Source organism: Muscardinus avellanarius, assembly GCF_963383645.1.
Source record: "Muscardinus avellanarius genome assembly, chromosome: 3".
Classification (NCBI taxonomy): domain Eukaryota; kingdom Metazoa; phylum Chordata; class Mammalia; order Rodentia; family Gliridae; genus Muscardinus; species Muscardinus avellanarius.
This window is the reverse complement of record NC_137788.1, coordinates 81,747,186-81,772,618: the sequence shown is the minus strand read 5'-3', so window position 1 is coordinate 81,772,618 and position 25,433 is coordinate 81,747,186. Positions and strand designations below refer to the sequence as shown.

General features: G+C 42.6%; 1 protein-coding gene across 1 annotated transcript in view; it reads left to right on the top strand.

The window, feature by feature from the left end:
• Positions 1-3,024: 3,024 nt before the first annotated feature.
• Positions 3,025-25,433, top strand: part of TGFBR3 (transforming growth factor beta receptor 3) — a gene marked incomplete at both ends in the record, with an annotated part of 193,555 nt that continues 171,146 nt past the window's right edge. Inside the window, one exon of the mRNA XM_080691467.1 lies at positions 3,025-3,085. Coding sequence (XP_080547593.1) covers positions 3,025-3,085 — 61 coding nt within the window. The remainder of the gene's footprint in view (positions 3,086-25,433) is intronic.

Here is a 25,433-nt window from a genome sequence, read left to right as displayed (position 1 = left end):
TTAACTGCTACCATAACCCATATTCTATTCATACCAGGCTTTTTTTTTTCTATACTAGGCTTTAAGTCACTATCATCTACCAAGATTGAACCATAGTGCTTCTGCATATATAGTCATTGCATTTTAAGGCATACTTAAAAATTCTTTTTGAAGTTAGAAGTTCATTGTTATTATTTTTAGATAGGTAATACTTGAATGTGGTTTGAAACCCAGAACCTGCTCCCTCTAATCCCTGTTCTCTAATCACCCAATTTCCCTTTTGCTGATAGGTATTTAGTATTACAATTGTGAAGAGTCATTTATTTATTTATTTTTTGCAGTGCTGGGGATAGAACCCCAGGCCTCACACATGCTAGACAAGTGCTCTACCACAGAGCTACACTACCAGCCCTGAAGAACCATTTTAAATACCTTCTCTAGTCAGATGTGTTGGTGCATACCTGTAATCCCAGTCTTTGGGAGGCTGAGACAGGGGGAATCCCAGGTTCAAGGCCAACTTCAGTAACTTAACGAGAATCTTAGCAATTTAGTAAGACCCTGGGTTTTTTTTTTTTTTTTTTTTTTTGGTGGCGGTACTGGGGGTGGAACCCAGAGGCTTCTACCTCCGAGTTATACTCCCAGACCTATTTTTAAAAAATATTTTATTTGGAAACAGGGTCTCACTAAGTTGCTGAGGGCCTCACTAAGTAGCTGAGGCTGGCTTCGAACCTGTGTGATTCTCCTGTCTCAGCCTCCCAAGCGCGGGGATTACAAGCGTGCACCACTGCACCTGGTTTAAGACCCTGTTTTAAAATAAAAAATAAAAATGGCTGGGGGTGAAGCTCAGAGGAAGAATGGCCTTGGCTTCAATTCCTAGTACCACAAACAGAAACAAAACAAAAATCTTAACACTTGATGAGATGAACTAAGACCATTTAATTAGAAACTAATTTTACCATTTTAAAAATAATTCTGAGTCAGGCGTGGTGGCGCATGCTTATAATCCCAGCGCTTGGGAGGCTGAGACAGGAGGATCGCACAGGTTCGAAGCCAGCCTCAGCTACTTAGTGAGGCTCTCAGCAACTTAGTGAGACCCTGTTTCCAAATAAATTATAAAAATAGGGCTCGGGGTGTAGCCTGGAGGTAGAAAGCCCTGGGGTTCCATTCCCTACTACTACAAAAAAATAAAAAATCAAAAATCTGTGCTGTATCTCCAAGTGCCCAACTCGGCTTTGTGTCTGAAGGCAGCAGCTGGGGGTCTGTGATGGTATTTCCTGGGTGAAGGGGACACGGTTGCAACCCCTCCCTGTGTGAGATCGTCTTGGGGAACTCCGCCATCCTGCCGTTCCCAGGGTGCAGATGAAGCAGGATCTTTGCACTTTTGTCCAGTTGTCAGATAACTTTTATTGCTGATGGGGGAACTATGCCTGGACACAGTAGGCGCTCAAGACATGTGTGGAAGTTGTTTCAGGCTCAGGGATGAAGGGCTGCAACATATACTCTGGCGTGTCTCTATGTTAGGGACAGAGAAGGAAAATTCAGGCGAAGTAAACCCCCACCAAACTCTCGTTCAAGACTCTGGATGGGAAAAGGTTTGGTTATCTAGTGCAGGATTCAGATAGGTTCACATGGGGCTGAGCGGCAGTGACTTCTATTAAAATGTCAGCGAACCGTTGAAATAAAGCCTTGCCTTCTTGCTGGTTCTTTGTTGTTTTTTTTTTTTTTCAGATTGATTCTCAGTGTAATTTAATTGGGTCTTTGTGAAAATCCTGTCATTAGAACATTAGATTGAGTTCCATTCTTCAGCAGTGTGTCTTCACAATAGTGTGTGAATCAGAGATATTTCTGTTTGCTTGCCAGCGCTAGGGAATATATATATATATATATATATATATATATATATATATATATATATATATATGTATATATATGTGTGTGTGTATATGTGTGTGTGTATATATATATATATATATATATATATATATTCCCAAAAATCTTAACACTTAACACACACACACACATACACACATACATATATACATATATATATAGTGTCATTGATTGTTTTAATATTATAAGCTATCTGGTGGTATCACAGGTGCATCTCAGTTTTCTTTCACAGGCCTGAAAATTCTGTGCAAAACCAAAGATTTAGCTGGGTGTGGCCTGTTGTCTCAGCTACTTCAGAGGCTGAGGCAGGAGGATTGCATGAGCCCAGGAATTTGAGGCCAACCAAGACAACATAACAAGACCCCATCTCAAAAACAAGCCATCACTGCCCGGAATGGGGGTGCATGTCTGTAATCCCAGTAGTTGGAAGGTAGAGACATTAGAATTTCTAAGTTGTTGCGACAGGGGTTGCAGGTTTGAGGCCAGCTTCAGCAACTTACTGAGACCTTGTTTTAAAATTGAAAGGGCTGAGGGTGTAACCCAGAGATAGAATGTTCCTGGGTTCAATCCCTAGTTCCACCAAAAAGAAAAAATAAAACAAAACAACAACAACAACAACAAAAATCCCCCCAACACAATGATGTGTCAAATATGAGCATGTATTTGTATAAAATCTTTATTGGGTAACTCCCACACCTATCCTAGTGTGCTTGAGTGCTGTCTTGTCAATTTTCAAGACAAATTTCATCACTTACATTTTTCAAAAAGTCTCCCAAAATGGAATTGCTACTAGGGATTGAACCCAGGGGCATTCTACCTCCAAGCTATACTCCCAGCTCTTTTTATTTTTAAGTTAAAACAGGGTCTCACTACATTGCTGAGGCTGACCTTGAACCTCTGACTCTCCTGTCTCAGCCTCCCAAGTCCTGGGATTACAGATGTGTACCACCACGCCCAGCTTCCATTTAACTTTAATGTGTATTTATTTGTGAAAAGAAGTTCCTGCACTGTTTTCTTATTGATACTTGTTTATTCTTACAGGCAATTGGAAAATTGCAAAGAGGGATTTTAAACCCACTCCAGTTTACGAAGATTATCTGTAACCTGAGGAACTAGAGGCCGAGGTGACTGGAGAGGACACAGTGTTGTAGAAAAATGGCAGCCCAGTATGTGATCTCCATGTTTGCTCTGATGAGCTCCTGTCTAGCCACTGCAGGTAAATTGCATAATATAGATTGTATATTCATTGTATTCTACTGGATGGAGATACATATAATATGTGTGTGTGTGTGTGTGTGTGTGTGTGTGTGTGTGTGTGTGTGTGTGTAGGGGGTGTTGGGGATGGAACCAAGGGGCATTCTACCTCCGAGCCACAGCCCCAGCTCGATTTTTTATTCTTATTTTGAAACAGGGTCTCACTAAGTTGCGGAAGGCTTCACTAAGTAGCTGAGGCTGGCCAGGAACCTGGATCCTCCTGTCTCAGCCTCCCAAGTACTGAGATGAGAAGCCTGCACCACCACACAGGGCTCTCCTGGATTAATTTTTTCCCTCTCATTCTCTTTAGAAGAGAAAAAAATCAGCTGTGTAATATGCATACAAAACTTGAATATTTTTGTTCTTTAAGTAAATAAAATATTTGACTATTACACAGATACATATGTTTGCCTGTGTTCTATTTCACTAGGCTGATGCCAGGCATTCTAAGATCAGTGGCTCAGACACCTGATCCGTGTGGAGGCAAGTAGAGAATAGATATGCTCATGACGAGCCTCATTTTATTTTATTACATGCATAGATGATACTTAGAAGTTCTTGTTTTTATTTTATTTTATTTTATTTATTTTTTTGTGGGTCTGGGGATGGAACCCAGGGGCACTTGACCTCTGAGCTACACCCCCTGCCCTATTTTTTTATTCTTTATTTTGAAACCGGGTCTCACTGAGTTGCAGAGGGCCTCACTAAGTAGCTGAGGCTGTCCGCGAACCGCGATCCTCTGGTCTGGGCTCCCGAATGCTGGGATTACCAGTGTGCGCCACCACGCCCGGCTGAGTTCTTGTTTTTAATAAGAACTTTCAGAAAGGTTCTTTGGTTCTTTTTTGTTGTTGTTGTTGTTACAAAATAAATAGACCTTCCAGATAGAGGTGACATTCTTGACATGGCTGCTTGGGAGGTATTTAATTTTTGTTATTTCAGATATTTTATTTTATTTTACTTTTTTTGTGGGTCTGAGGTGGAACCCAGGGGCATTCGACCTTTGAGCTATACCTCCTGCCCTATTTCTTATTCTTTATTTTGGAATGGGGTCTCACTAAGTTGCAGAGGGCCTCACTAAGTAGCTGAGGCTGTCTGCAAACCGTGATCCTCCAGTCTCAGCCTCCGAATTATTCAGCTGTTTTAATATGTAATGTGTGTTTGAGGCACTGGGGACTGAACCAGGGACATTCTATCTTTGAGCTATACCCCCATCCCGTTTTATTTTTTAATATTGAAGCTGGGTCTCACTAAGTTGCTGAGGGACTTGATAAATTGCTGAGGCTGGTCTCAAATCTAATGCTCCTCTTGTCTGAGCCTCTTAATTACAGGTGTGTGCCACTGTGCCCGGCAATGTATAACTTTTGAAAAAGTAGAGAAAAGGCTGGAGATAGTTTAGCATAAGTGAGGATTGTTTAGCACATGTGAGGCCCCGGGTTTGAATCCTAGCATTGCAGAAACAAAAACAATGAAATGTACTATGTCACCTAGAGGCCATCAGAGTATGTGGCTGGAGCTGAGAAAATGGGAATGACTGAATTGGAATGTTGTCACTTAAATAAGAATATCAGGTCCCCCACACCAACGTCACAGTGTTCCACGCCAGGGTTACTTCATACAGTAGGAGGCTTAATTTGCTCTCTTTGTTCTAATTTGCTCGGTGTCTATCCCCTAATAGCTACATAAACCAATTTATTGAATCACCTCTGGAAATTGACAGGTCTCAACAAGAAAGATGATTTGCCTCTTGACACTGGCTGTTGACTTGCACGGGCGGAGGAGAGGGGTGCTCATTACCATTTACTGGGTGTGCACCTCAGCCAGCCACTGGGCTAAACACGTACAAAATATAAAAACAAGTAAGCATACTTGCGTTTAATGGCCTCCCTTAATCACAACCCTGAGTTAGGTGTGATTATTTTTGCCATTTTATAGGCAATGAAATGAATTATTGAGAGATTAGGCAGCTTGCACTGGTCACGTAGTGGGACATGGAGAAGCAATGTTTTACATCTCTGCTCTTAACTTGAATATTATGCTAAAGAAACTATCCTCCCGTGAAGGCACCAATAGCCACAGACCAGGATTGTACGTAGGCCGACTGAGTAAAAGTCAGTGGGGAGAAAGGGTTTATGATATTGGAAAGCAGAATGTCTTTTTTTTTTTTTTTTTGTACTGGGGGTGGAACCCAGGGACCTTTTACCTCCGTGCTATACTCCCAGACCTATTTTATATTTTATTTGGAAATAAGGTCTCGCTAAATTGCTGAGAGCCTCACTAAGTAGCTGAGGCTGGCTCCGAACCTATGTGATCCTCCTGTCTCAGCCTCCCAAGCGCGGGGATTATAAGCATGCGCCACCACGCCTGGCGCAGAATATCTTCTTTATTGCATTTTTGTCCTTTCTTCCTCCCTCCCTCCCTCTTTCTTTCTTTCTTTCTTTCTTTCTTTCTTTCTTTCTGTGGTACTGGGGATTGAAATCAGGAATTTCTACTTCTGAGCTATACCCCAAGCCCTATTTTAATTTAATTTTTTATTTTGAAATAAGATCATATTAAGTTGTGGAGGGCCTCACTAAGTTACTGAGGCTGGCCTCCAACCTGCAATCCACCTGTCTCATTTTCCCAGGTATTAGGATTACAGGGATACTCTGCCACACCTGGCTTCATTGCGCACATCTTGAAATAAAGTTATTAGGTTTTGCTTTTGTTTTTTGATTGCCAGTGTGTGAACTGGAACTGCCCATCTTTTTTGTATTGTTGTCTGTCAGCAGTTTCGTTTTGTCTCATTATTGAAGAGCTGTTTGCCGTTTAACCCATGCGTTAAAGTGAATCTTAATTAAAAATTACATTGAAGCTGGGAACACTGGCGCACTCCCATAATCCCTGTTACTTGGGAGACCGAGACAGGAGAATCACAGGTTCGAGATCAGCAACCTATCAAGACCCTGCTTCAAAACAAGAAATAAAAAGCTGGATGTGGTGGTGCATCTCAGTACTTGGGAGGCCGAGATAAGAGGATTGCAGGTTCCTGGCCAGCCTCAGCTACTTAGTGAGACCCTCTGTAATTATGAGGGCCTGTTTTTTTTTTTTTTTTTTTAAAAAGAATAAAGAATAGGAGCTGGGAGGCTGAGACAGGAGCATCGTGGGTCAGGGCCAGCCTCAGCTACTTAGTGAGGCCCTTTGCAACTCAGTGAGACCCTGTTTCAAAATAAAGAATAAAAAACAGGGCTGGGGGTGTCACTCAGAGGTAGAATGCCCTTGGGTTTCCTCCTCAGTACCAAAAAAAAATATATATCTATATATATATCTATATATCTATATATATATCTATATATATCTATATATATCTATCTATATATATATATATATATGGCTTTGGACTTGGAGATAGAATGCCCCTGGGTTCCATTTCCAGTACTGCCAAAAAAAAAAATCATATTGAAAAGTAGTAGGTAGTAGTGGCAGAGGAGAATGAGAGGGAGGGAGAGAAAGAGACAGAAAGAACTGGATGGAAAATCTGCTGTGTTGAGGAGGTGTGGACTCCTCCTCAGGGCTGGGAGGCAGGTCTCTGCTGTCACTGATGCCTGGGTCAGGCTGGAAAACGCAGTGAAGAAGGACTTAGTGGGAAGGTGGGGAGGCCGACAGCTCTGTACGGCCTTGATGTTTTTGATAGTCAACTAGTTTTGCGTAAGACCTTCCCTTTCAAGCCATTTGGAAAATGTTATTTTTGAATTGCGTACAAGCCCAGAGCTTCTCAAAGGCAGAAAAGACAGTAGATTCACAGACTTTATAGTAGCTCACAGCCGCTGATACACAGCACAGAGGCAGGGATGCCTTTGGGAGGAGAAGGGTGTTGGTTGTTGCCGTTTTGCACACCGGATGGGCCGTATGAATGAGGGAGGGAGGAAGAAACGTTTTGTACATGCTGATAGCTGGTAGCGTCCTGTGTAGACTCAGCATATTTTACCAAATGTTCTTTGGGGCATTCTGAATGAATTGAACTTAAAGAATATAATTAATAATAATAATAATAATAATAATAATAATAATGAATACTTATAAAGTTGTGAGTGGGTGCCAAGCCCCATTCAAAGTGCTTCACATGTGTTACTTCAATCTCATAGCTACCCTAAGAAGCAACTATTTCCTTTTATAGATGAGGAAAGTGAGGCACACAGAGACACAGAGATTAACTTTCTCAAGGCCTCACAACTAATGATGGGCAGATTTAACCATAATCTGACTTAGTCTAGGTCAGGAATGGAGCCTTTTAATTTCTCTGCCAGGAAAGAGTGTTTATCCAAGCAGAGTTTGTTTTGAAGGAATGATTATGGGTTTGCTGTGAGTCCTCCTCTTTATCTTTGCGGTGCTGGTGATTGAACCCCATGGGCATTCTACCTTTGATCTATACCCCCAGCCCTTTATACTTTGAAACAGGGTTTTAGTCAGTTGCTGAGAGTCTAAGTTGTTGTGGCTGGCTTTGAACCTGCAACCCTAGTGTCTTAGCCCAAACACTGGGGTTATAGGGAAGCACCACCATGCCTAGCTTGAGTCATCCTCTTAAAACATTAAGTAAATGTTTTTACATTAAGTAAATGGAGTTCCCACCAAGTGCAAGCACAGCACTAGACTTTTAGGGGTATACAAATAAATGTCATATTTATCCCTTCTTTTGAGTTGCTAATACTTTAGTCAGGTTTGTAAACTATAACCATATAACAAAAGAATCAATGTATGACACTTGCCAGAGAGAACCCAGAAGCCTTCTGCAGGGTCAGAAGGGACAGCCCTTGGGGACTGGAGCAGCTGTGGTGCCCTCTCTCTGGTCTTGAGCTGGGCCCCGAGGCCAGGCAGAAGCTAGAAGGAAGACACTGGGCTGACCAGGAGGCAGGACCAGGCTTGGCACACACTTGGCTCTTGGTTGAGAAATTCAAGCTGTGGCCTCCAATAGTGAGTCGAGAATGTAGCCTCACTCACTTCAAACACACAGTGCTGGGAGGGAGGCTGGCACTGACCATGGGCCTGCTCTCTACCAGCAAATGTGTTTTGTCTTAATAAGAAAACCTTATGAAGCCGGGTGTGGTGGTGCACGCTTGTCATACCTGCGCTTGGGAGGCTGAGACAGGAGGATGACACAGGTTCAAAGCCAGCCTCAGCTACTTAGTGAGGCTCTCAGCAACTTAGAAAGACCCTGTTTTTAAATAAAGTATAAAATAGGTCTGGGAGTATAGCCTGGAGGTAGAAGGCCTCCTCATCCCCATCCCCATCAGCTCCTCATCCCCAGTACCACCAAAATAACAAACAAAAAAGCCCTATGAGGTGGATATTATGTTTGTCATCATGCTCATTTTACAAACGGGGAACCTGAGACTCAATTGGTGAATAGTTTGTACCACATCCCGTGACTAATAGGTGGCGGAGCTCGCTACCCCAGCACCTTCTCTAGACAGAAGGTCTTCAGTGTGGAATGAACAAACCTCCAGATGGCTTGACTGATTAAGTACCAGGTAAGCAGCCACCGATGTGGCATCCCAGAATCCAATGAAACCCTTTGGCCTCGGAAGGGAAGGACGTGGACCACCTGAGCAGAAGGACCCGCGAGTGATGCACCGTCTTTATTTGCGCTCCTATTTCATGGAAATGGTCCTGAAGCTGTGCCTCCGAGGGAAGGTGCTGGGTTTTCAGTAGCAGAAGGGGCGAGGACATGTGGCTGGGGAGGGCTAGCCCGGTAGAGCACTGAAGTAGCCCAGGTTAGAGGAGGAGGTGTCTGTTCCAGTCTGGGCCTATCATGAGAGCCCTTCTGTCCTTTTCTGTTCTGGTGGAGGGTGAGGGAAGCAGCATACAAGGCTTTGATAGACTCACCCCTTCCGTCCCACCCTGTCTGGGTTCTTGTATGCATTGTGGAGGAGAGAGGGCATGCTAATAGTGAATGTATGCAGTGCAGGAAGCATAATGCCTCCTGGATAGAAATGACTTGAGGATGTTTATTAATCTATCTACTAGGAGGACAACGGGAAGCTTAGCTAGGTGTGGCAGCACATGCCTGTAATCCCAGTACTTGGGAGGCTGAGAGGAGGGTCTCAGGTTGGAGGCCAGCCTCAGCAACCTAGTGATGCCTTCAGCAACTTAGTGAGACTGTTTCAAAATAAAAAATAAGAAAAGGGCTGGGGAGAATAGCTCAGAAATAGAATACTTCTGGGTTCAATTCCTAGTACCAAAACAAAAAGGGAAGTTTGAAAAATCCAAGCTTGTTACTACAAGTATAAGACTCACTAAGCTTTTCACTTTAAGAACTGTTCTTACACATCTTTAAAAATGATTAGCTGCTGCCTCTGCGGCTTGCCAGTGTTAGGTAGGGCAGTGTTTCCAGGAGTCTTAATAATGAGAATTCAAGGACGTCTGTTTCGTTGGAAGCGATGGCTTTGGCAGCCCTCTCCCGGCCCCTGTGCCAGGTCAGAGGAGGGCTGCCGAGGTGAGTTCTGCAGAAGCCTGGCTGATGTCCGTGCCCAGGGCCAAGGAGAAACACCTGGTTCCCTCATTCCACCATCTCGATTCGGTGCCCAGAGCATCCTTGGGACCTTGCCCGCAACCTGCACCCAGGTTTCTGTTGGGCAAACATATATATATTTTTTTAACCTCTGTTGGATCTACCTGAAATTCTAGGTAGAGTCCACAGGAAAATTGAGATGTTTTTAGTCTGAGCTCTTTTCCTGCTAAGAGAACCCTGAAATCTTTGTGTCCATGGGACAGCCAGCTGAGAGGGAACCCAGCTGCTTGATACATGGGATGAGCTGGCAGCCCTGGGGGAATTTAAACTAATAAGAATAGCATCCCGTATTTATAGTTTTCAAAATGCTTTTCTACCTAGTGTTTCATTGGCTCCTCCATTGCAAGCTCTGTTGTCTCCATTTCAAGAGTGAGAGTTATGGAGCTCAGTGCAAGTGAGTGACTTAGGAAGACGATTCAACTCTCGGTTACACCACAACTCAGACTCATTTCTGCAGACGGTGCCAACAGACTTCACGCACCTTGTGCTGCGGGCACCCTCAGTGCCTCTTGAAACAGTGTGGCCAGGTGCCCTCCTGGACACCTATCAGTTCATTAACCCATACAGAAACCCCATGAGGGCTAGCTGGGCATAGGGGTGCACGCCTGTAGTCCCAGTACTTGGAAGGCTGAGACAGGAGGATTGCAGGTTGGAGGACAGCCTCAGCAATTTAGCCAGACTCTCAACAACCTAGCAGGATTCTGTTTCAGAACAAAAAATAGGGTGGTTCGCGGACAGCCTCAGCAACTTAGTGGGGCCCTTTGTAACTCAGTGGGACCCTGTTTCAAAAAATAAAAAAGACTAAAAACTAGGCCTAGGGGTGTAGTTTGGAGATATAATGCCCCTGGGTTCCATCCCCAGTGCTGGGGAAAAAATATATATATACATATACATATACATATACACATATACACACACATATATATATCTATATCTATATCTATATTATATATATATATGGCTGGGGATGTAGCTCGGAGGTAGAATGCCCCTGGTTTCAACCCCAGCCAGATCAGAAATGATCATTATTTCTGTTTTTATAATTATTAGCATGGCCACCAAGGCTCATATGAGAAACAAATAAGTTTTAAAAGTAAATCCAGGTGGACATTCATGTATAGTCTTAATAAGAGAAAGAGCCAGAGAGGCGGGCACTCTGAAGTTCATGCTCTTTTTGTTATGTTGCCCAAAGGAATTGGTGATATTTCTAAAAATGTAATTAGTTAATTAATTTTTAACGTTATTTTTAACTAACATGTAAAATTGTGTATTTTTACCGTATACATGATATTTTGGTATATATATGGTATGTGTTTGCGTTGTGGCCTCAAGGCATTTAACTTATGCATTACCTCACATATCATTGTGTATGAGTGTTTGTGTTGAAAACATGTAAATATACTCTTAGCAAGTTTCATGCATATAATCCATTGTTACTAACCATCGTCACCATGATGTTCTATCAACTCATTACTTATTCCTCCTGAATGATGTCTTGTATCCCGTGGCCATCTCTTCCCCAGTCCCTCCCAACCCCAGCCTCAGCTTACCACCACTTTACTCTCTGCTTCTATGAGTTGGAACTTTTAAAGTTCCACATGTGAGTGCGATCATGTGGTATTCATCTTTCTGTGCCTGGCTTATTTCACTTAACACAATGTCTCCTAGGTTTATCCATGTTGTAGCAGAAGGAAATCCTTCTTTTTAAACTGAACGGTACTCCATTGTCTACATAGACCTCCTTAATGGCCTGAGCACCTCAGAAGTGGTTCTGCCTAGGTTTTCTCCTCCCTGCCAATTGAATGAGATCAAAGGCTATAACTTGTGAGGTCAGGAAGGTTGGGAGAATGCTGGCTGGGAGCTGCCACCAGGGAATGTAAGGGATGGAGGATGTTGGCCTGGGGTGTAGCTCAGTCATGGAGTACCCCTTTGGAGACAGCTAGTTGGTGTGGGCTGTGGTGTCACAATAATGATGATGATGATGATGACAACGATGATGTGATTTTGGGGAGTGAACCCAGGGGCATTCTGCCTCTAAGCTGTACCCCCATCCCTTTTTAATTTTTTTAAATTTTGAAACAGGATCTCGCTAAATTGCTGAAGACCTTGCTAAATGGCTGAGACTGACCTTGAACCTGTGACCCTTCTGTCTCAGCCCCCCAAGTAATAAGATTGCGGGTGTGCACCACATGCCTTGTGATGCTGTTCTCAACTGTGACGCTGGCTATCACCAGGGTGCCAAACTTTCTACTTATTTTAAGGAGCCAAGAATCGCTCTTGCAAGGCCCAGTCTCAGTGGACTTCCCTGCATTTTAGGCTGTGTTCTTTTGGGGGATACCGTGAAGTATAATAAGGTTTCTCATTCTTCCCATTTTCCTTTAGGTTTTTGTATAGAAACAACACATACAAATGTATACACACGCACCCACACATGGAGTGGTAGTCAAGAGAAAGATGAGTTCATCTCTCAAACATTCTTTTGCCCTGTAAGGACGTGTGTGTGTGTGTGTGTGTGTGTGTGTGTGTGTGTGTATGTGTAATATGATATGTATTAAGTGAAATGAAAGTCCTTTCTCTCTTTTTTTTCAATATGGATGTACTAATAGCCAGCAGGGTAACCGGATGTGCTTGTCCTGTAGGGAAGTTGGCGACTGAGAAAGTGAGTAAGCTTCTCCACAGAGCTGATGTTTAGCGAGGCAGCAGGCTCCTCTCTCTTTCATCTCTACCCCGGGCTTTGCGATTGCCGCTCTGCTCTCTGGGTTTCTGATTCATTCGGATTATTTTAGGATACCAGTGATGGATCTGTTTTATAAACCACGATCAACATTTTTATAGGTGCCTACACAGCTGTTTAATTGCTACACGCTTATGCTCTGACAAAGTTGTGTACATTGGAAATTAGACTTTTTAAGTTTGTTTGCTTTGATAACTAATCCCTGATACTCAGGGGCACCATGAATGGCCGACAGAGCTCCCAGTGTGCTGGTTTTGGATGGGATGTGGGTGTGGGAGTGTTCAGTGAAGTGTTCTGAGGACTGGCCCTGAATCAGGACTGACCCTGCCCAGGGCACCCGCACCCAGGCTCTCTGGGAGGACTGGACCACCCTCCTCTGTATCCAGGTGGTTGCTGATGGTCATTCTCTTTAAAATGTTCACTGCCAGAGTGGGTTAAAAGCATTCAACCTGCAGTCCAACCCTGCCGGGCGCTGTAAGCTGGCAGGATTCTAGCGGGCTTTGAAATGCCCTAGCTCTTAGGATGTTCCTCCCAAGAGCTGGGCAGCAGGTGCTCTGGGAAATGGAGAGCAGCTTGTCTCCTGCTCTATGTGCCAATGCTTAGAAATTAAAAAGGGGGGGGGGTGGTATGTGGAAAATCTTAGTACCTTCAAAGAAAAATGTTGATTTATTTTAAAATATAAAGTCGTTCTCTGTGTTGGCACTGGTCAGAACCATATATGGCAAAAAGAAAAAGTCTCAGTAAAACTGCTTTGAAGAGCCGGGTGTGGTGATGCACACTTGTAATCCCAGCATTTGGGAGGCTGAGACTGGAGGATCGCGGTTCGTGGACAGCCTCAGCTACTTAGTGAGGCCCTCTGCAACGCAGTGAGACCTGGTTTCAAAATAAAAAGAATAAAAAATAGGGCAGAGGGTGTAGCTCGGAGGTCGAATGCCCCTGGGTTCCATCCCCAACCTGAAAAAAAAAAAAAAAAAACTGCTTTGAAGCCAGGCATGGTGGCATAGGCCTGGAATCCCAGTACTTGGGAGGCTGAGACGGGAAGATCACAGGTTCAAGGCCAGCCTCAGTAACTCATCCAGACTTAGCGATTTAGGGAGACCTACAGGCTTGGGAGGAGACTGGCTGAGGCAGTGCGTTCCACAGTCACCTTCAGCACCAGCTGTGATGTGATTCACAGGCAGAGACCACTGCACCTCTGCCCTCTGGGCTGCCCCAACTTATGGCGTGGCATAATCCTCACATTTGTTTAAGAGGCCCCAACTTCATTTCTTCATTTACTGTGTCTTTTTGTCTTTCGTCTCTTCCCACTTCTTGCCTGGTGACTTAGTAGACCCAGGAGACATGTGTTGACTCACTGATGGTGGGGGTACGGTGCACACGGCCGTGACTGAGGACTTAGGTGATGCGGAGGATGTGGCTGACTGGGTGAAAATGGAAGTTGAGGGAGCTCTGGGAGGTTGGAACTCGAAGTTAGCATCCTGTGGGACACAGGCCATATCTGCTGGACTCTTCTCATTTTTAACTCTGGTTTCCCACTGACTGCCTACTCTATTCCTATAATCAGACTCTAGGCTAGAATTTTAAAACTTAACATTTTTTTAGAAGGGAAAAATTACCTTAAGTTGTTACTGATATATATGATATATTGTTGATATATATTATTGATATATCATACATATATAGTGAATTAGAATGAGACAATGAGAAGACTTAACCCCTCTGCCTGAAAAGTGATTTAAAATAACTTTTAATGCCGTTTGCCACCGAGGAACTGATTAGGCATTTTTATTTTATTTAAATTTTTTCAGTACTGAGGATTGAACCCAGGGGCATTCGACCTCCAAGCTACACTCCCAGTCCTTTTATTTAAACTGATTTATTGATTTATTTTCTTATTTAATTTTATTTTTTGGCGGTACTGGGGATTGAACCAAGGGGCATTCTACCTTAGAGTTATACCCCTAGTCCTATTTTTGATTCTTTATTTTGAAACGGTGTCTCACTAAGTTGTGGCGGGCCTCACTAAGTAGCTGAGGCTGTCCACGAACCGCGATCCTCCTGTCTCAGCCTCCCAAATGCTGGGATTACAAACGTGTGCCACCACGCTTGGCCCCAGCCCTATTTTTTATTCTTGATATTGAAACAGGGTCTCACTGAGTTGCGGAGGGCCGCACTAAGTAGCTGAGGCTGTCTGTGAACTGCGATCCTCCTCTCTCAGCCTCCTGAATGCTGCTAGGATTATAAGTGTGCGCCACCTAACATGCCTGGCTCTGATCAGGTGTTTTGATTTGCTTTCTTGGGGCTCTTCACTGTTCTTAGGGGGCCATGAGCCACCAAGCTCGCTGCAGCCCCAGGTGGTGGTCATTCTGCTTTTGAAATTGAACCAGAAAGGTCCAGAGGAATGCAGCAACATTTTTTTTTTTCCTTTTTGCTCCCCTGCTAGCTTTTTTTCTCTAGGCCTCCAAACAAAAATGTGTTTATCTTATTGGCCATGCATGTGGAGCAGTCTAGAATTCTGTGTGGCATTGATAGTGAAAAAAAAAAAATAGATTTCCCACCTGACTGGGGTTCTGGGAGTGAGAAGGCTTGGATTATGCAGGACTCCTTGATCAGAGGAAGGGAATTTGGGGATGAGACTTATTTTAAGATAGATATACTTAAAACTATACACTTTTTTCTTTTTTCTTAAACCAATCTTTTTGGGGGTGCATAATCTGGGGTATACACCAGAAGTAATACCAAACTTATAAATACTAAATCAAGAGTTTCTGCTCATTAGAAGAAAATAAAATGTCTTTAGGGTGAAAGAATAGTTTGAACTTTAAGAGCTTGACAATTATATAATCTGTGAGCAGGGTCTGGTATATCGTGGAGGACTCTGGGGACCTGACCCTAGCAGCCCATCACCTTCGTCACCCCAGGATTGAATGCAAGGACAGCTCGGCTGTCTGTCACCGACCTGGTCTCAGCCTGGCCCTGGCAGATGGCCCAGGAATCTGTGTCCTCTGTTTTTGTCAAGCTTAATTAGCTCTAGAAATACGCTATCAAAGGCTGTCTGGCGACTTTCATTAATGATACGGGGTGAATTCAAAAGCACTAATTAATTGTGTTAGATTATTTGCAAAGCCCATGCTGAAAAACCTAATGCCTGTAGGAGAAAGTTGGCAGAGAGGCTGTGCAGAGATTAGCCTGGACCTTAGCCGGCTCAATTGCCTGTTGGAGTCCTGCCAAGAGGGGAGTCGCTTTTCACTTCGGAGAAGGGCACGTGGCCATACTCTTCCCTACGCTGCCAGTCGACTGTTCCAGGCCCTTGGGTGGCAGAGCTCCTGTGGACCTTTGCAGACCTAGAGAGCCCAGGGTGTGGTTTCAAGAGGTCCTGTGTGTTTTTTGTTTTGTGAGAGAAACACAATCACTTAACATTCATTAACTAAATAAATACTTCCCAAGGGCCTCTTCTTAGAAAGAGGGAAGGAGCTCTAGTTTATTGTGAAACAATTCAGGTTTCGAGTATTAAATGTTCAAAGGTACCAGGACCAGGCTTCATAGTTTTTTTCTTAAAATAAAATCTGGTTTTATTTTATCCTTTAGTTTTATGAATATTTTATTCATATCCTCTAGTTAGGTGGCCAAGGACAGAAAAAAGTGAATTTCAAAAATTTTTCTTTAAAAAAAATGAGATAGGGTCTCACTAAGTTGCCCAGGCTGGCCTTGAACCTCTGGCAACCCTCCTGTGTAGCTAGTACTCACGTGAATTTTTTCATCTGCCATTGCACTTGGAAAATGTTAAAAGAAATCTCAATTTGAAATCATGTGCATGCCAAAATAAGTTCAGGGTAGTCAATATGGTGAAGGAAAAACAGATTTGCATTATTTTGCTACACTTGACCCATCTTTTGGAATAATAATACCTAGAATTAACTCATCCTGACAAATTGTAGAAAAATGAAAATTCCTGCCCCTTAAGAAGAGAGAGATTTCTGAGCCAAGTGCCAGTTTCTGTTGACTCTGAGGGCCACGTAGAGAGTTGAAAGCATAGAAGAGCATTTCAGGCTTATCTGAGAGGAGTAGAGTGTTATATAAATAAGGGAGCTGTGTTTGAAAACATCCATCCAGAAATCTTCCGATTCCTGGGCCTGGCCCTGCCTTCCAGCGACAGTCCTCAGTGTCTTTTTCTGTCCTCCCGAGCTTGGGCAGCCTGTGAATAAGTAGTTATGTACGAATCCCAGACCAAATTTCACTTTATTAATATGATTCAGAAGAAAGGAATTCTAGTGAAGAGTTTCAGAGGACTGTGCTGAGCCATTTTGTGATATTGTCAGATCTTCCTGACCTTAAGGAAGGTCCCCCCAAATCTATCATATCTGCATATTAGTCAACTTGGAATCTATTGGAACATGCTTTCACAGATGCCTTGGGAGAGTATGTGTGGTATAGGAATTTATTCCTAAGTGCACAGCAGCCTCTGTGTTTACTCTGTATGAGGCTGGCTGTGCTGAAACCCTGGGCAACCTGCTTTCTCCTTGCTGATAGGTCTGCAGTAGCAGCTTTGGACTTTTAACCCTTCCTGCAGGTGATCCCTAGCCAACTTAATGGAGTTGACGGGACTAAAGCCCCCAGAGCAGTGAAGAATCATGAAAGGGACTTTAAAAGCTGGAAACAAAGTGTTTGAACTATGATTTTTCTTTTTTTTTCTTTAATTTTTTTCAGTTTCATTATGCTTTTATTTTGGAACTATAATGTCAAGGCCTACTTGTATATCCCAGTTAAGCTGTGAGCATACCATGAAGGATGCTATAACTCACAATTAAGTCAAAGACTTTAAAACATGTTTTTTTAAAGATAAAATTCAAGGTTATCCTAAAATAAGCATGGTTGTTTGCAGTTAAATATATTTGAATGGGAGAAGGGTCAGGATTGCCAATGATAAAATGAAAAGCACTCTGAATCTCTAGCCTGTTGTATCTATTTTGCTATTCATGAATATGGTATGCCCTTCCATTTGTCTAGGGTTTCTTTCAGCAGTGATTTTGTATATTTCAGTAGCTTTTTTTTTTTTTTTTTTTTTTGAGGGTGTGTGTGTGCTAGAGATTAAACCCAGGGCCTCAGAGCTACAGTCCCAGCCCTTAGCAGTTTATTTAGAAAACTATGGTGTGTTCAAATAGAAATAATATTCATCATGTCTGTTTCATTAAACTTAGGTTCTAGAGCCCATTTTAGAGCTATAATTCTATTCTCTTCAAACCACTCTTCATTAATAATGGTGAAAGCTGATGCTCCCTCTGGCCATCTGGAGAGTGAGGTCAGTCACAGATAACTAAGACCAGTTGCTGAAACTAGTTATTGCTGGCGTTCTTCTAAGTTGTAGGAACTCACAGCCTTGTATGTACTATAAGGAGTACATTATTTAGCTGAGGCCCAAGACCAGTGTTGCTGAGCAGGGGAGAATCAGAGCAGCTGTTCACTGTGGTAAAATGAGCATCCTTGTTCCTTTGGACTAAAGAAAGGACAGAGTCTGGGGCAGTCTCAGAAAACCCAAAGATTGAATGTTGTGTCCTTTGAATTTTCCCATCAGAGTTTTGCTGGAGTCCAGTCACTCCTATGAAGCTTCATTTAGTACTTGTAACTAAAGAATTTTGTAAAGATTTTACCTTCTAGATATGGGTAATGTTTAAAAGACCTTACCAAGGTAAGCAATGGCTGTGTTAGACCATTATATTTCTATTTAGGAAAAGTAATTTTCCACCACAATGTTAAGATTATAGCAACTTAATGAAACCCTTTTTCAAAATAAAAAATAAAATGGGGCTGGAAGTGTAGCTCAGTAGTAGAAGCCCTTGTGTTCAATCCCTAGTACTCTCCCTCCAAAAGAGTCAAGATTTGTCTTGAGCCAGGAGTGGTGGCGCACGCTTGTAATCCCAGCATTTGGGAGGTTGAGACAGGAGGACTGCGCAGGTTTGAAGCCAGCCTCAGCTACTTAGTGAAGCCCTTTACAACTCGGTGAGACCCTGTTTCAAAATAAAGAATAAAAATAAGGCTGGGGCTGTCGCTTGGAGGTAGAATGCCCCTGGGTCCCATCCCCGGTACTGAAAAAAAAGATTGGTCTTGACATATTAAAGTTGCAGATTATCTCTTTAATCCAGTGCTTCTCAAAGTGTGGCCATGGATCTGAGACTTTTTCAGGGGGTCTGTGAGGTTAAAACTATTTTTGTAATAATACCTTAGTAGTAATACTAAGGTATTAGATGCTATCTTTTTCACTGGGTTTATGCATAGCTTAGAAGCAGATAAAACTGCTGGTGTCTCAGCAAGATTCAAGGCAGCACTTCATTGCTATGCATTTGTGATAAATAATAACCAGTTTTGTGGTTAATAATAATAATAATAATAATAACCATTATTGTATGTGCCACCATACTCAGCTTCTACTAAATGTTATTTTCTGCTCCAGTTTTATTAAAGAATGTTCTCAGTGAAGGAGTAAAGCCCCTGAAATACGTGTGTGTGTGTGTGTGTGTGTGTGTGTGTGTGTGTGTATCTTTTACTGGAGATTGAACTCAAGGACATTCTTCTTTAAAGCCACACCCTCAGCCCTATTTTATTTTTTACTTTGAAGCAGCGTCTCACTAGGTTGTTGAGGGTCTCAATAAGTTGCTGAGGCTGTCCTTGAACCTGTGATCTTTCTGTCTCTCAGCCTCCCAAGTACTGGGATTACAAGTGTGCACAAGGACTACATGTCTTTTTCATATTCTGGATGCAAATGGGAAGTACGCATGTCCCACTTCTACAGTCCCAAGGAGGTGGCTGTCTTGAGGAAGAGCGCTTGTGCAATTGTTTGAACTGTAAACTGAACTGGTCTGTTTTTCATGGAACGCCATTTTACTTGAAAGAACAGTGAATAGACAAATGATCGTTATCCAGACTTTGGTATTTGGCAGGCAGTTTTAACAAAGTACAAAGTGGGCCTGTTACTTCAAGGAAAACAACTGACAGTATTTGTTGCCAGTGATAAAAATCTTCTTGAAACAGAATTGAAATTTTGAAAAAACTTTTATCCATGACCATGACCAGTTTTTCAATAGTTAAATACTTTCCTGATGGAATCAATGGAGATATTATTAACAGATGTGACTTTTTTTAGTATCTTAAAATGAAATGTCTTATTTGGCATATTTGCATAACTCAGTAAGTAAGCCATTATTTTCCAGTTGACCAATACACATGTTATTAAGTTGTGCATGGACAAAAGAGTCAACATCTTGAGAGTACAGGGTGGAGCAATTGATTTAAAATTTTTTTTCATTTTTAGTTTATTTATTTATTTATTTATTTACTTATTTATTTATTTTGTGGGTCTGGGGATGGAACCCAGGGGCATTTGACCTCTGAGCTACACCCCCTGCCCTATTTTTTATTCTTTAGTTTGAAACCGGGTCTCACTGAGTTGCAGAGGGCCTCACTAAGTAGCTGAGGCTGTCCGCGAACCACGATCCTCTGGTCTCAGCCTCCCGAATGCTGGGGTTACAAGCGTGCGCCACCACGCCCGGCTCATTTTTAGATCATTTTAGACTTACAGAAATGTTGCATAAATAATAAAGTGTTTTCTATCAGTTTAGCCTTAATGATAACATCATATATATAAACATAGAACAATGAGCAAAACTAAAAAAGAAAAAAAAAACTTGGTGCAATATTGTTAACTAAAAATTAAATGTATTTGAATTTTATTAGTTTTTTTTTTTTGTGTGTGTGTGGGTCTGGGGATGGAACCCAGGGGCATTTGACCTCCAAGCTACACACCCTGCCCTATTTTTTATTCTTTATTTTGAAACCGGGTCTTATTGAGTTGCAGGGAGCCTCACTAAGTAGCTGAGGCTGTCCGTGAACTGCGATCCTCCGGTCTCAGCCCTCCAAATGCTGGTATTACAAGCGTGCCCCACCACGCCCGGCTTGAATTTTATTAGTTTTTATACTGTCTTTTTTTGTGGTGGTGGTGGTGGTTGTACTGAGAATTAAACACAGCAACATTCTACCTCTGAGCTATATCCCTAGCCCTTTATTTTTTAATTTTTTGAAACAGGATCTTGCTAAATTGCTGAAGGTCTCACTAAATGATGTGGGTCTCACTAAGCTGCAGAGGCTGTCCTGGAACCTGTGATCCTCCCGTCTCAGCCTCCCAAGTACTGGGATTGCAGATGTGTGCCACCATACCCAGCCTCTGCTAATGTTATTTTCTACTCCAGGATTTAACCTAGGAACTCACATTGCCTTTAGTTGTCATATCTTCTTAATCTTTTCCAATCTGTGACAGATTCTTGGTTTTCCAATGAGCTTGTCACTCTAAAAAATGTCCTGGAGAACGCCCCTCAGCTCTGGTTTGTCTGACGCTCTCTCAAGGTTACACTGAAGTTAAATATTGTTGAGAAGGCCACCACAGAGGTGATTGAAAGGTTGAAAATAGAGTTAGGGAGTTTAGGAGGGAGGTAAAGACACCAGCCGGGTTATCAGAGATCGCTGCTTTATTCGGACCCAATCCAACACCCTCTGGGGAGTCAGCCGGCCGTGGGGGAAGGGACCGACCGACGGGCCACGCGTCTGGAGAGCTGCGCATAGTCCTGATCGGCCGGCTGAGTCGCGTGGTGGATCGGAGGCACCGATGTTTTATAGGCATGCCGATTCTCTCGCAACATCTGTAGTCTCGCGATCTCAAGTATGTCTCACGGCACCTGAAGTCTGTGATATCTCTGCTTCTGGCTTCTGGGGTTCCGCCTCCTGTTCCCGCTGCAAGAGCATGTTGGGGAGAACGGGGACCCGACTTATCAGTGATACGTGCTTTTCAGAGCATCATGTTGAGGATACATTTGCTGGTAGGACTTACTACCCTAGTCACTTGGTTAGAACGGTGTCAGCCAGAATTATCTGCCACAATTACTGATATTCGTTTTGAAATCACTTGATGTTTTGTGGGAAAGCAATAGATATTAATATAACAGGGTATAAAGTTTATTACATAATTCTACATTGCAACAGATCCCAAGAGATGATGAATTAAGGTATAAAATCAAAGAAGAAAAGGTTAGTAAGATTTGCAGCTTTAAGCCGGGCGAGGTGACGCACGCTTGTAATCCCAGCATTCGGGAGGCTGAGACCAGAGGAGCATGGTTCGTGGACAGCCTCAGCTACTTAGTGAGGCCCTCTGCAACTCAGTGAGACCTGGTTTCAAAATAAAGAATTAAAAAAAAAATAATAGGACAGGGGGTGTAGCTCGGAGGTCAAATGCCCCTGGGTGCCATCCCCAAACCTGCAAAAAAAAAAAAAAAAAAGATTTGCAGCTTCAAAGCCAGGCATGGTTGTGCACCTACTTAGTGAGGCCTTTGCAACTCAGTGAGACCCTGTTTCAAAATAAACAGCAGCCGCAGGTCCTGGTGTCTGCTGGGGGCCTGTAACCGGCCTCTTGAGGATGCCTAAGGACCACTATCAGTTTGAGGCCACATTTCTTCATGTCCTTCAACCAGAACAATGTATCACAACAAATTGAATGCAGAAGTCGAGCTGAAACCCAGCTGTCTTGTCTTAAGCCAGACGTTAAAGAGATTTGCAAACATTTAGAACATTTCTCTTTCCCCTAAATTGTTTCAGAAAAGTTATTTTTTTTCCATGAGAGAGACTCGTTACATTAACATACAATGAATTTGTTGGTTTTGAATGAAACAGGGTCTCAGTAAATGGCTGAGGGTCTTGCTAAGTTGCTGAGGCTGGCCTCAAACCCGCGATCCTCCTTTCTCAGTCTCCCAAATACTGGGATAGCAGGTATGCACCACCAAACCTGGCTCCTTTTGTACTTTAAATGGAAGGGGACTTGATGACTTAGTTTTTAAAGGGAGGAAACAAAAGTAGGTACAAGGCCATAGTATACTGTCCTATATCAGTCTAAGTCAGTGTTTAAACAGCATCCTGCATTCCCATGAAGTGGATTCTGTAATGGAAACTACCACAGATGAGGGCCAGTGCTGGCAGAATCACCAATTTGGGCATCTTTGATAGCTAGCAGAAATATAAATATCTAGTGCAGCATGTGTTTTGTTATACTGTCCCAGGAAAATGTTGTAACTGGTTTTGAACCAGATTCGTCCAGTATTTAAGCTGCTACTTGGACCTGAGAGTTGGAGGCTGAACTAATTTTCTGAGATCTTTGGTAAAGTAAGTTTAGTACACATTTTACCCAAAAGTTATGATGACCTAATATTGAATGAGTTTCGTTTATCAAATTCCAAGGATGTTCATATAGGTCCATCTAAGAGGAACAGGATCCCCATCTCCAACAAGACAGCGTAACAGTATAATGCTTCGGGGCACTGACTTGAGAGCCCCGCCTCTGCCACCTAGTACGTGTTATGTAAGTCCTGTTTGCTTTAGTGTTCTCTATAAAACAGAGATAGTAAAAGTATCCATCTCCCTGTATTGTTCTGAAGATTTGATGAGATATTATACTTTAAGTGATCAAAGCTCTACCAGGTACTTACTAAGTCCCGGTAAACTGTAGCGACTAGTAGTACTATTCTTAGTTAACTTGTGGCATATTTTATGTTGTTTATGTTTTTCACGACATCCAAATTTTTATCTCATTAATAACTTTTATCCTCAAGTGATGATTTAGGGTAAGTTACATCTGGGAAGATTTTGTGTTCTCCAGACACAGTAGAGTTAAATAGCGGTAAGATACCATTTTAAGAATTCTTAGAGATTATCTGGTCCACTCCTCCTGGCTCACAATAACCATTCTAATATCCTGTTGACTGAGGCCCAGCCTTTGCTTGAATTGAAAAGATCTCTGACTTTGGGGACGTTCCTTCTTATGTGGTGCCGCAGCGAGCCTCCTCTTGCAGCCCTCAGATCCGCCTTGCAAAGCTACATGCAATTTGGCTGACAAGTAACCCATCTGAACAGTGAGCAAATGGGTTCTGGACAATTCGTTATTGTCTAAAAGTAACCAGATGGTTTGTGTCAGAATCAAGGGGACACAGGGGACTTTGCTCCCTGTTGGTAAAAGAAGAAAGGCTTGGATTTGCAGTTTAACTGCCCCGGCTGTAGAGATTTGTCTCCCCCCACCCCTCAGCCTTTCATGGGCTGGGAGCCAGGCAGGCGACAGGAGGTGCTGGGTCTCTGGGTCCCTGCGCTCACAAAACACCTGCTTGCTGTGCTTGTCTTTCCTGAAGGCAGGCCTTTTTAGCTTCAAAAGTTGGACTTTACATATTTATTTGTTTTCTTTTTAACTCTTAGGATGAGAACTCCATAAAAGTAGAGGCAAAACTGCCTGTTTTAGCCAGGTGTTTGGCACACGCCTGTAATTCCACTACAGGAGGTTGTAGGTTCAAGACCAGCCTCAGCACTGTAACAAGTCTCTGCAATTCAGGGAGACCCTGTTTCAAAACAAAACAAAAATAAATAAAAAAGGAAAAGGGCTAGGAGTATGGATCGGAAGTAGACTGCCCCTGAGCTTAATCTCTAGTACCAAAAAAAAAAAAAAAATCTTAACTCTCAAATGTGAATATATTTTTAATTCAGCCGGGAAAACAAACATTACTTTCTCTTGTGCCACCGCCCTTTCTTCAGAGGGAAGGGGAACCCTCAGGGGAGGAAATAAGATCTCAGGAGAAATATCTCTTCTCATTTGCAACTTTCAAATACATTCAGGGAAAAAGTATCCTTTCCTTTTTGATAGGTGGGGGTTTTCTAGAAAGGCAAAGTGTCTAATCTCATTCATCAGGAGTGTGCTGTGCTATCAGAATGGGTTTTTTTTTTTTTTTTAATCAGCCCAGCTGGAGATCAGCTTCCAGGCCCAGGGCTGGCAATTGCCAGTGTCACCCGAGTTTAGCTTGTTTTCTGCACTAATGAAGCAAGGTTGCCAGAAGTCTGGATTGTAAAGGGCCACCATTTTCTTTCTACATTACAATGTAGAAGAAAAATGTAGTGAAAATTCCAACATACATGTCCAAGTACTTCCTTTTTCTGGAGGGTTTAAACATTTTCTTAAGTAAGTTGCAAACATTGTAGAATACACATGCACACACACACACACACACACACACACACACACACACATGATACAGGCTGAGAATTTTCAGCAGATAATTAAGGGAATCTGAGCCTCCGTTTTTCTTTGGTGTTTGTATCTTTCTTTAACATGTCAGTACCTGAGTGATCCGTAGAATAATGTGCATATTTAGGTTAGAGCTCATCGGCATATTCCTCAGGCTGTTTTGATTCAGTGTTTTCTCTGAAAGAAACACTCTTTGATTTTGGAACCCAGAAGGCCGACCTGCCTTCTAATCTGGGTTCCCCCTCCTTGCCCTGCAGCCTGGCTTGGTTTAGTAATTTGATTCATAACGTTCAGTTACTTAATGTCACAGGTTTTTTTTTTAAAAAAAACTGTAAAAGGTGGACACTAATAGTATATCTCAAGGTTGTTGTGAGGAATAAATTCATTACTACATATAAAGTGCTTAGAAGATAGCCTGGGACATAGTAACATTTCATAGATAATAATATTGTTACTGTCAAATATGGATTTTTGAAGGTACTGTAGTAGAAAAGAGAGAAACAATTTGCAAATTTAAAACCCCCCAAATAGCTGGCCATATACCTGTAATATCACATATTTGGGAGGCTGAAGTAGGAGGATTACAAGTTCCAGCCCTGCTTGGGCAACTTAGAGAGACCCTGTCTCAAAATAAAAAGGGCTGGGAGTTGGGCATGGTGGTATCCAGTACTTTGGAGGTTGAAATAGTAGGGTTGCAGGTTCAAGGGCAGCCTCAGCAACTTAGGGAGATTCCTTAGCAACCTGGGCTGGGAGTATAGCTCAGAGTTAGAATACCTCTGGGTTAACCTCTAGTACCAAAAAGAAATAAACAAATAAATAAATAGGAAGAAAGAAAAAATAAACAACAAAAAATAAATAAACCCAAACCAAAAGACTGGAGACATAGCTCAGTGGTAGAGCACCTCTAGGTTTGATCCCTAATTACCCCCTACACA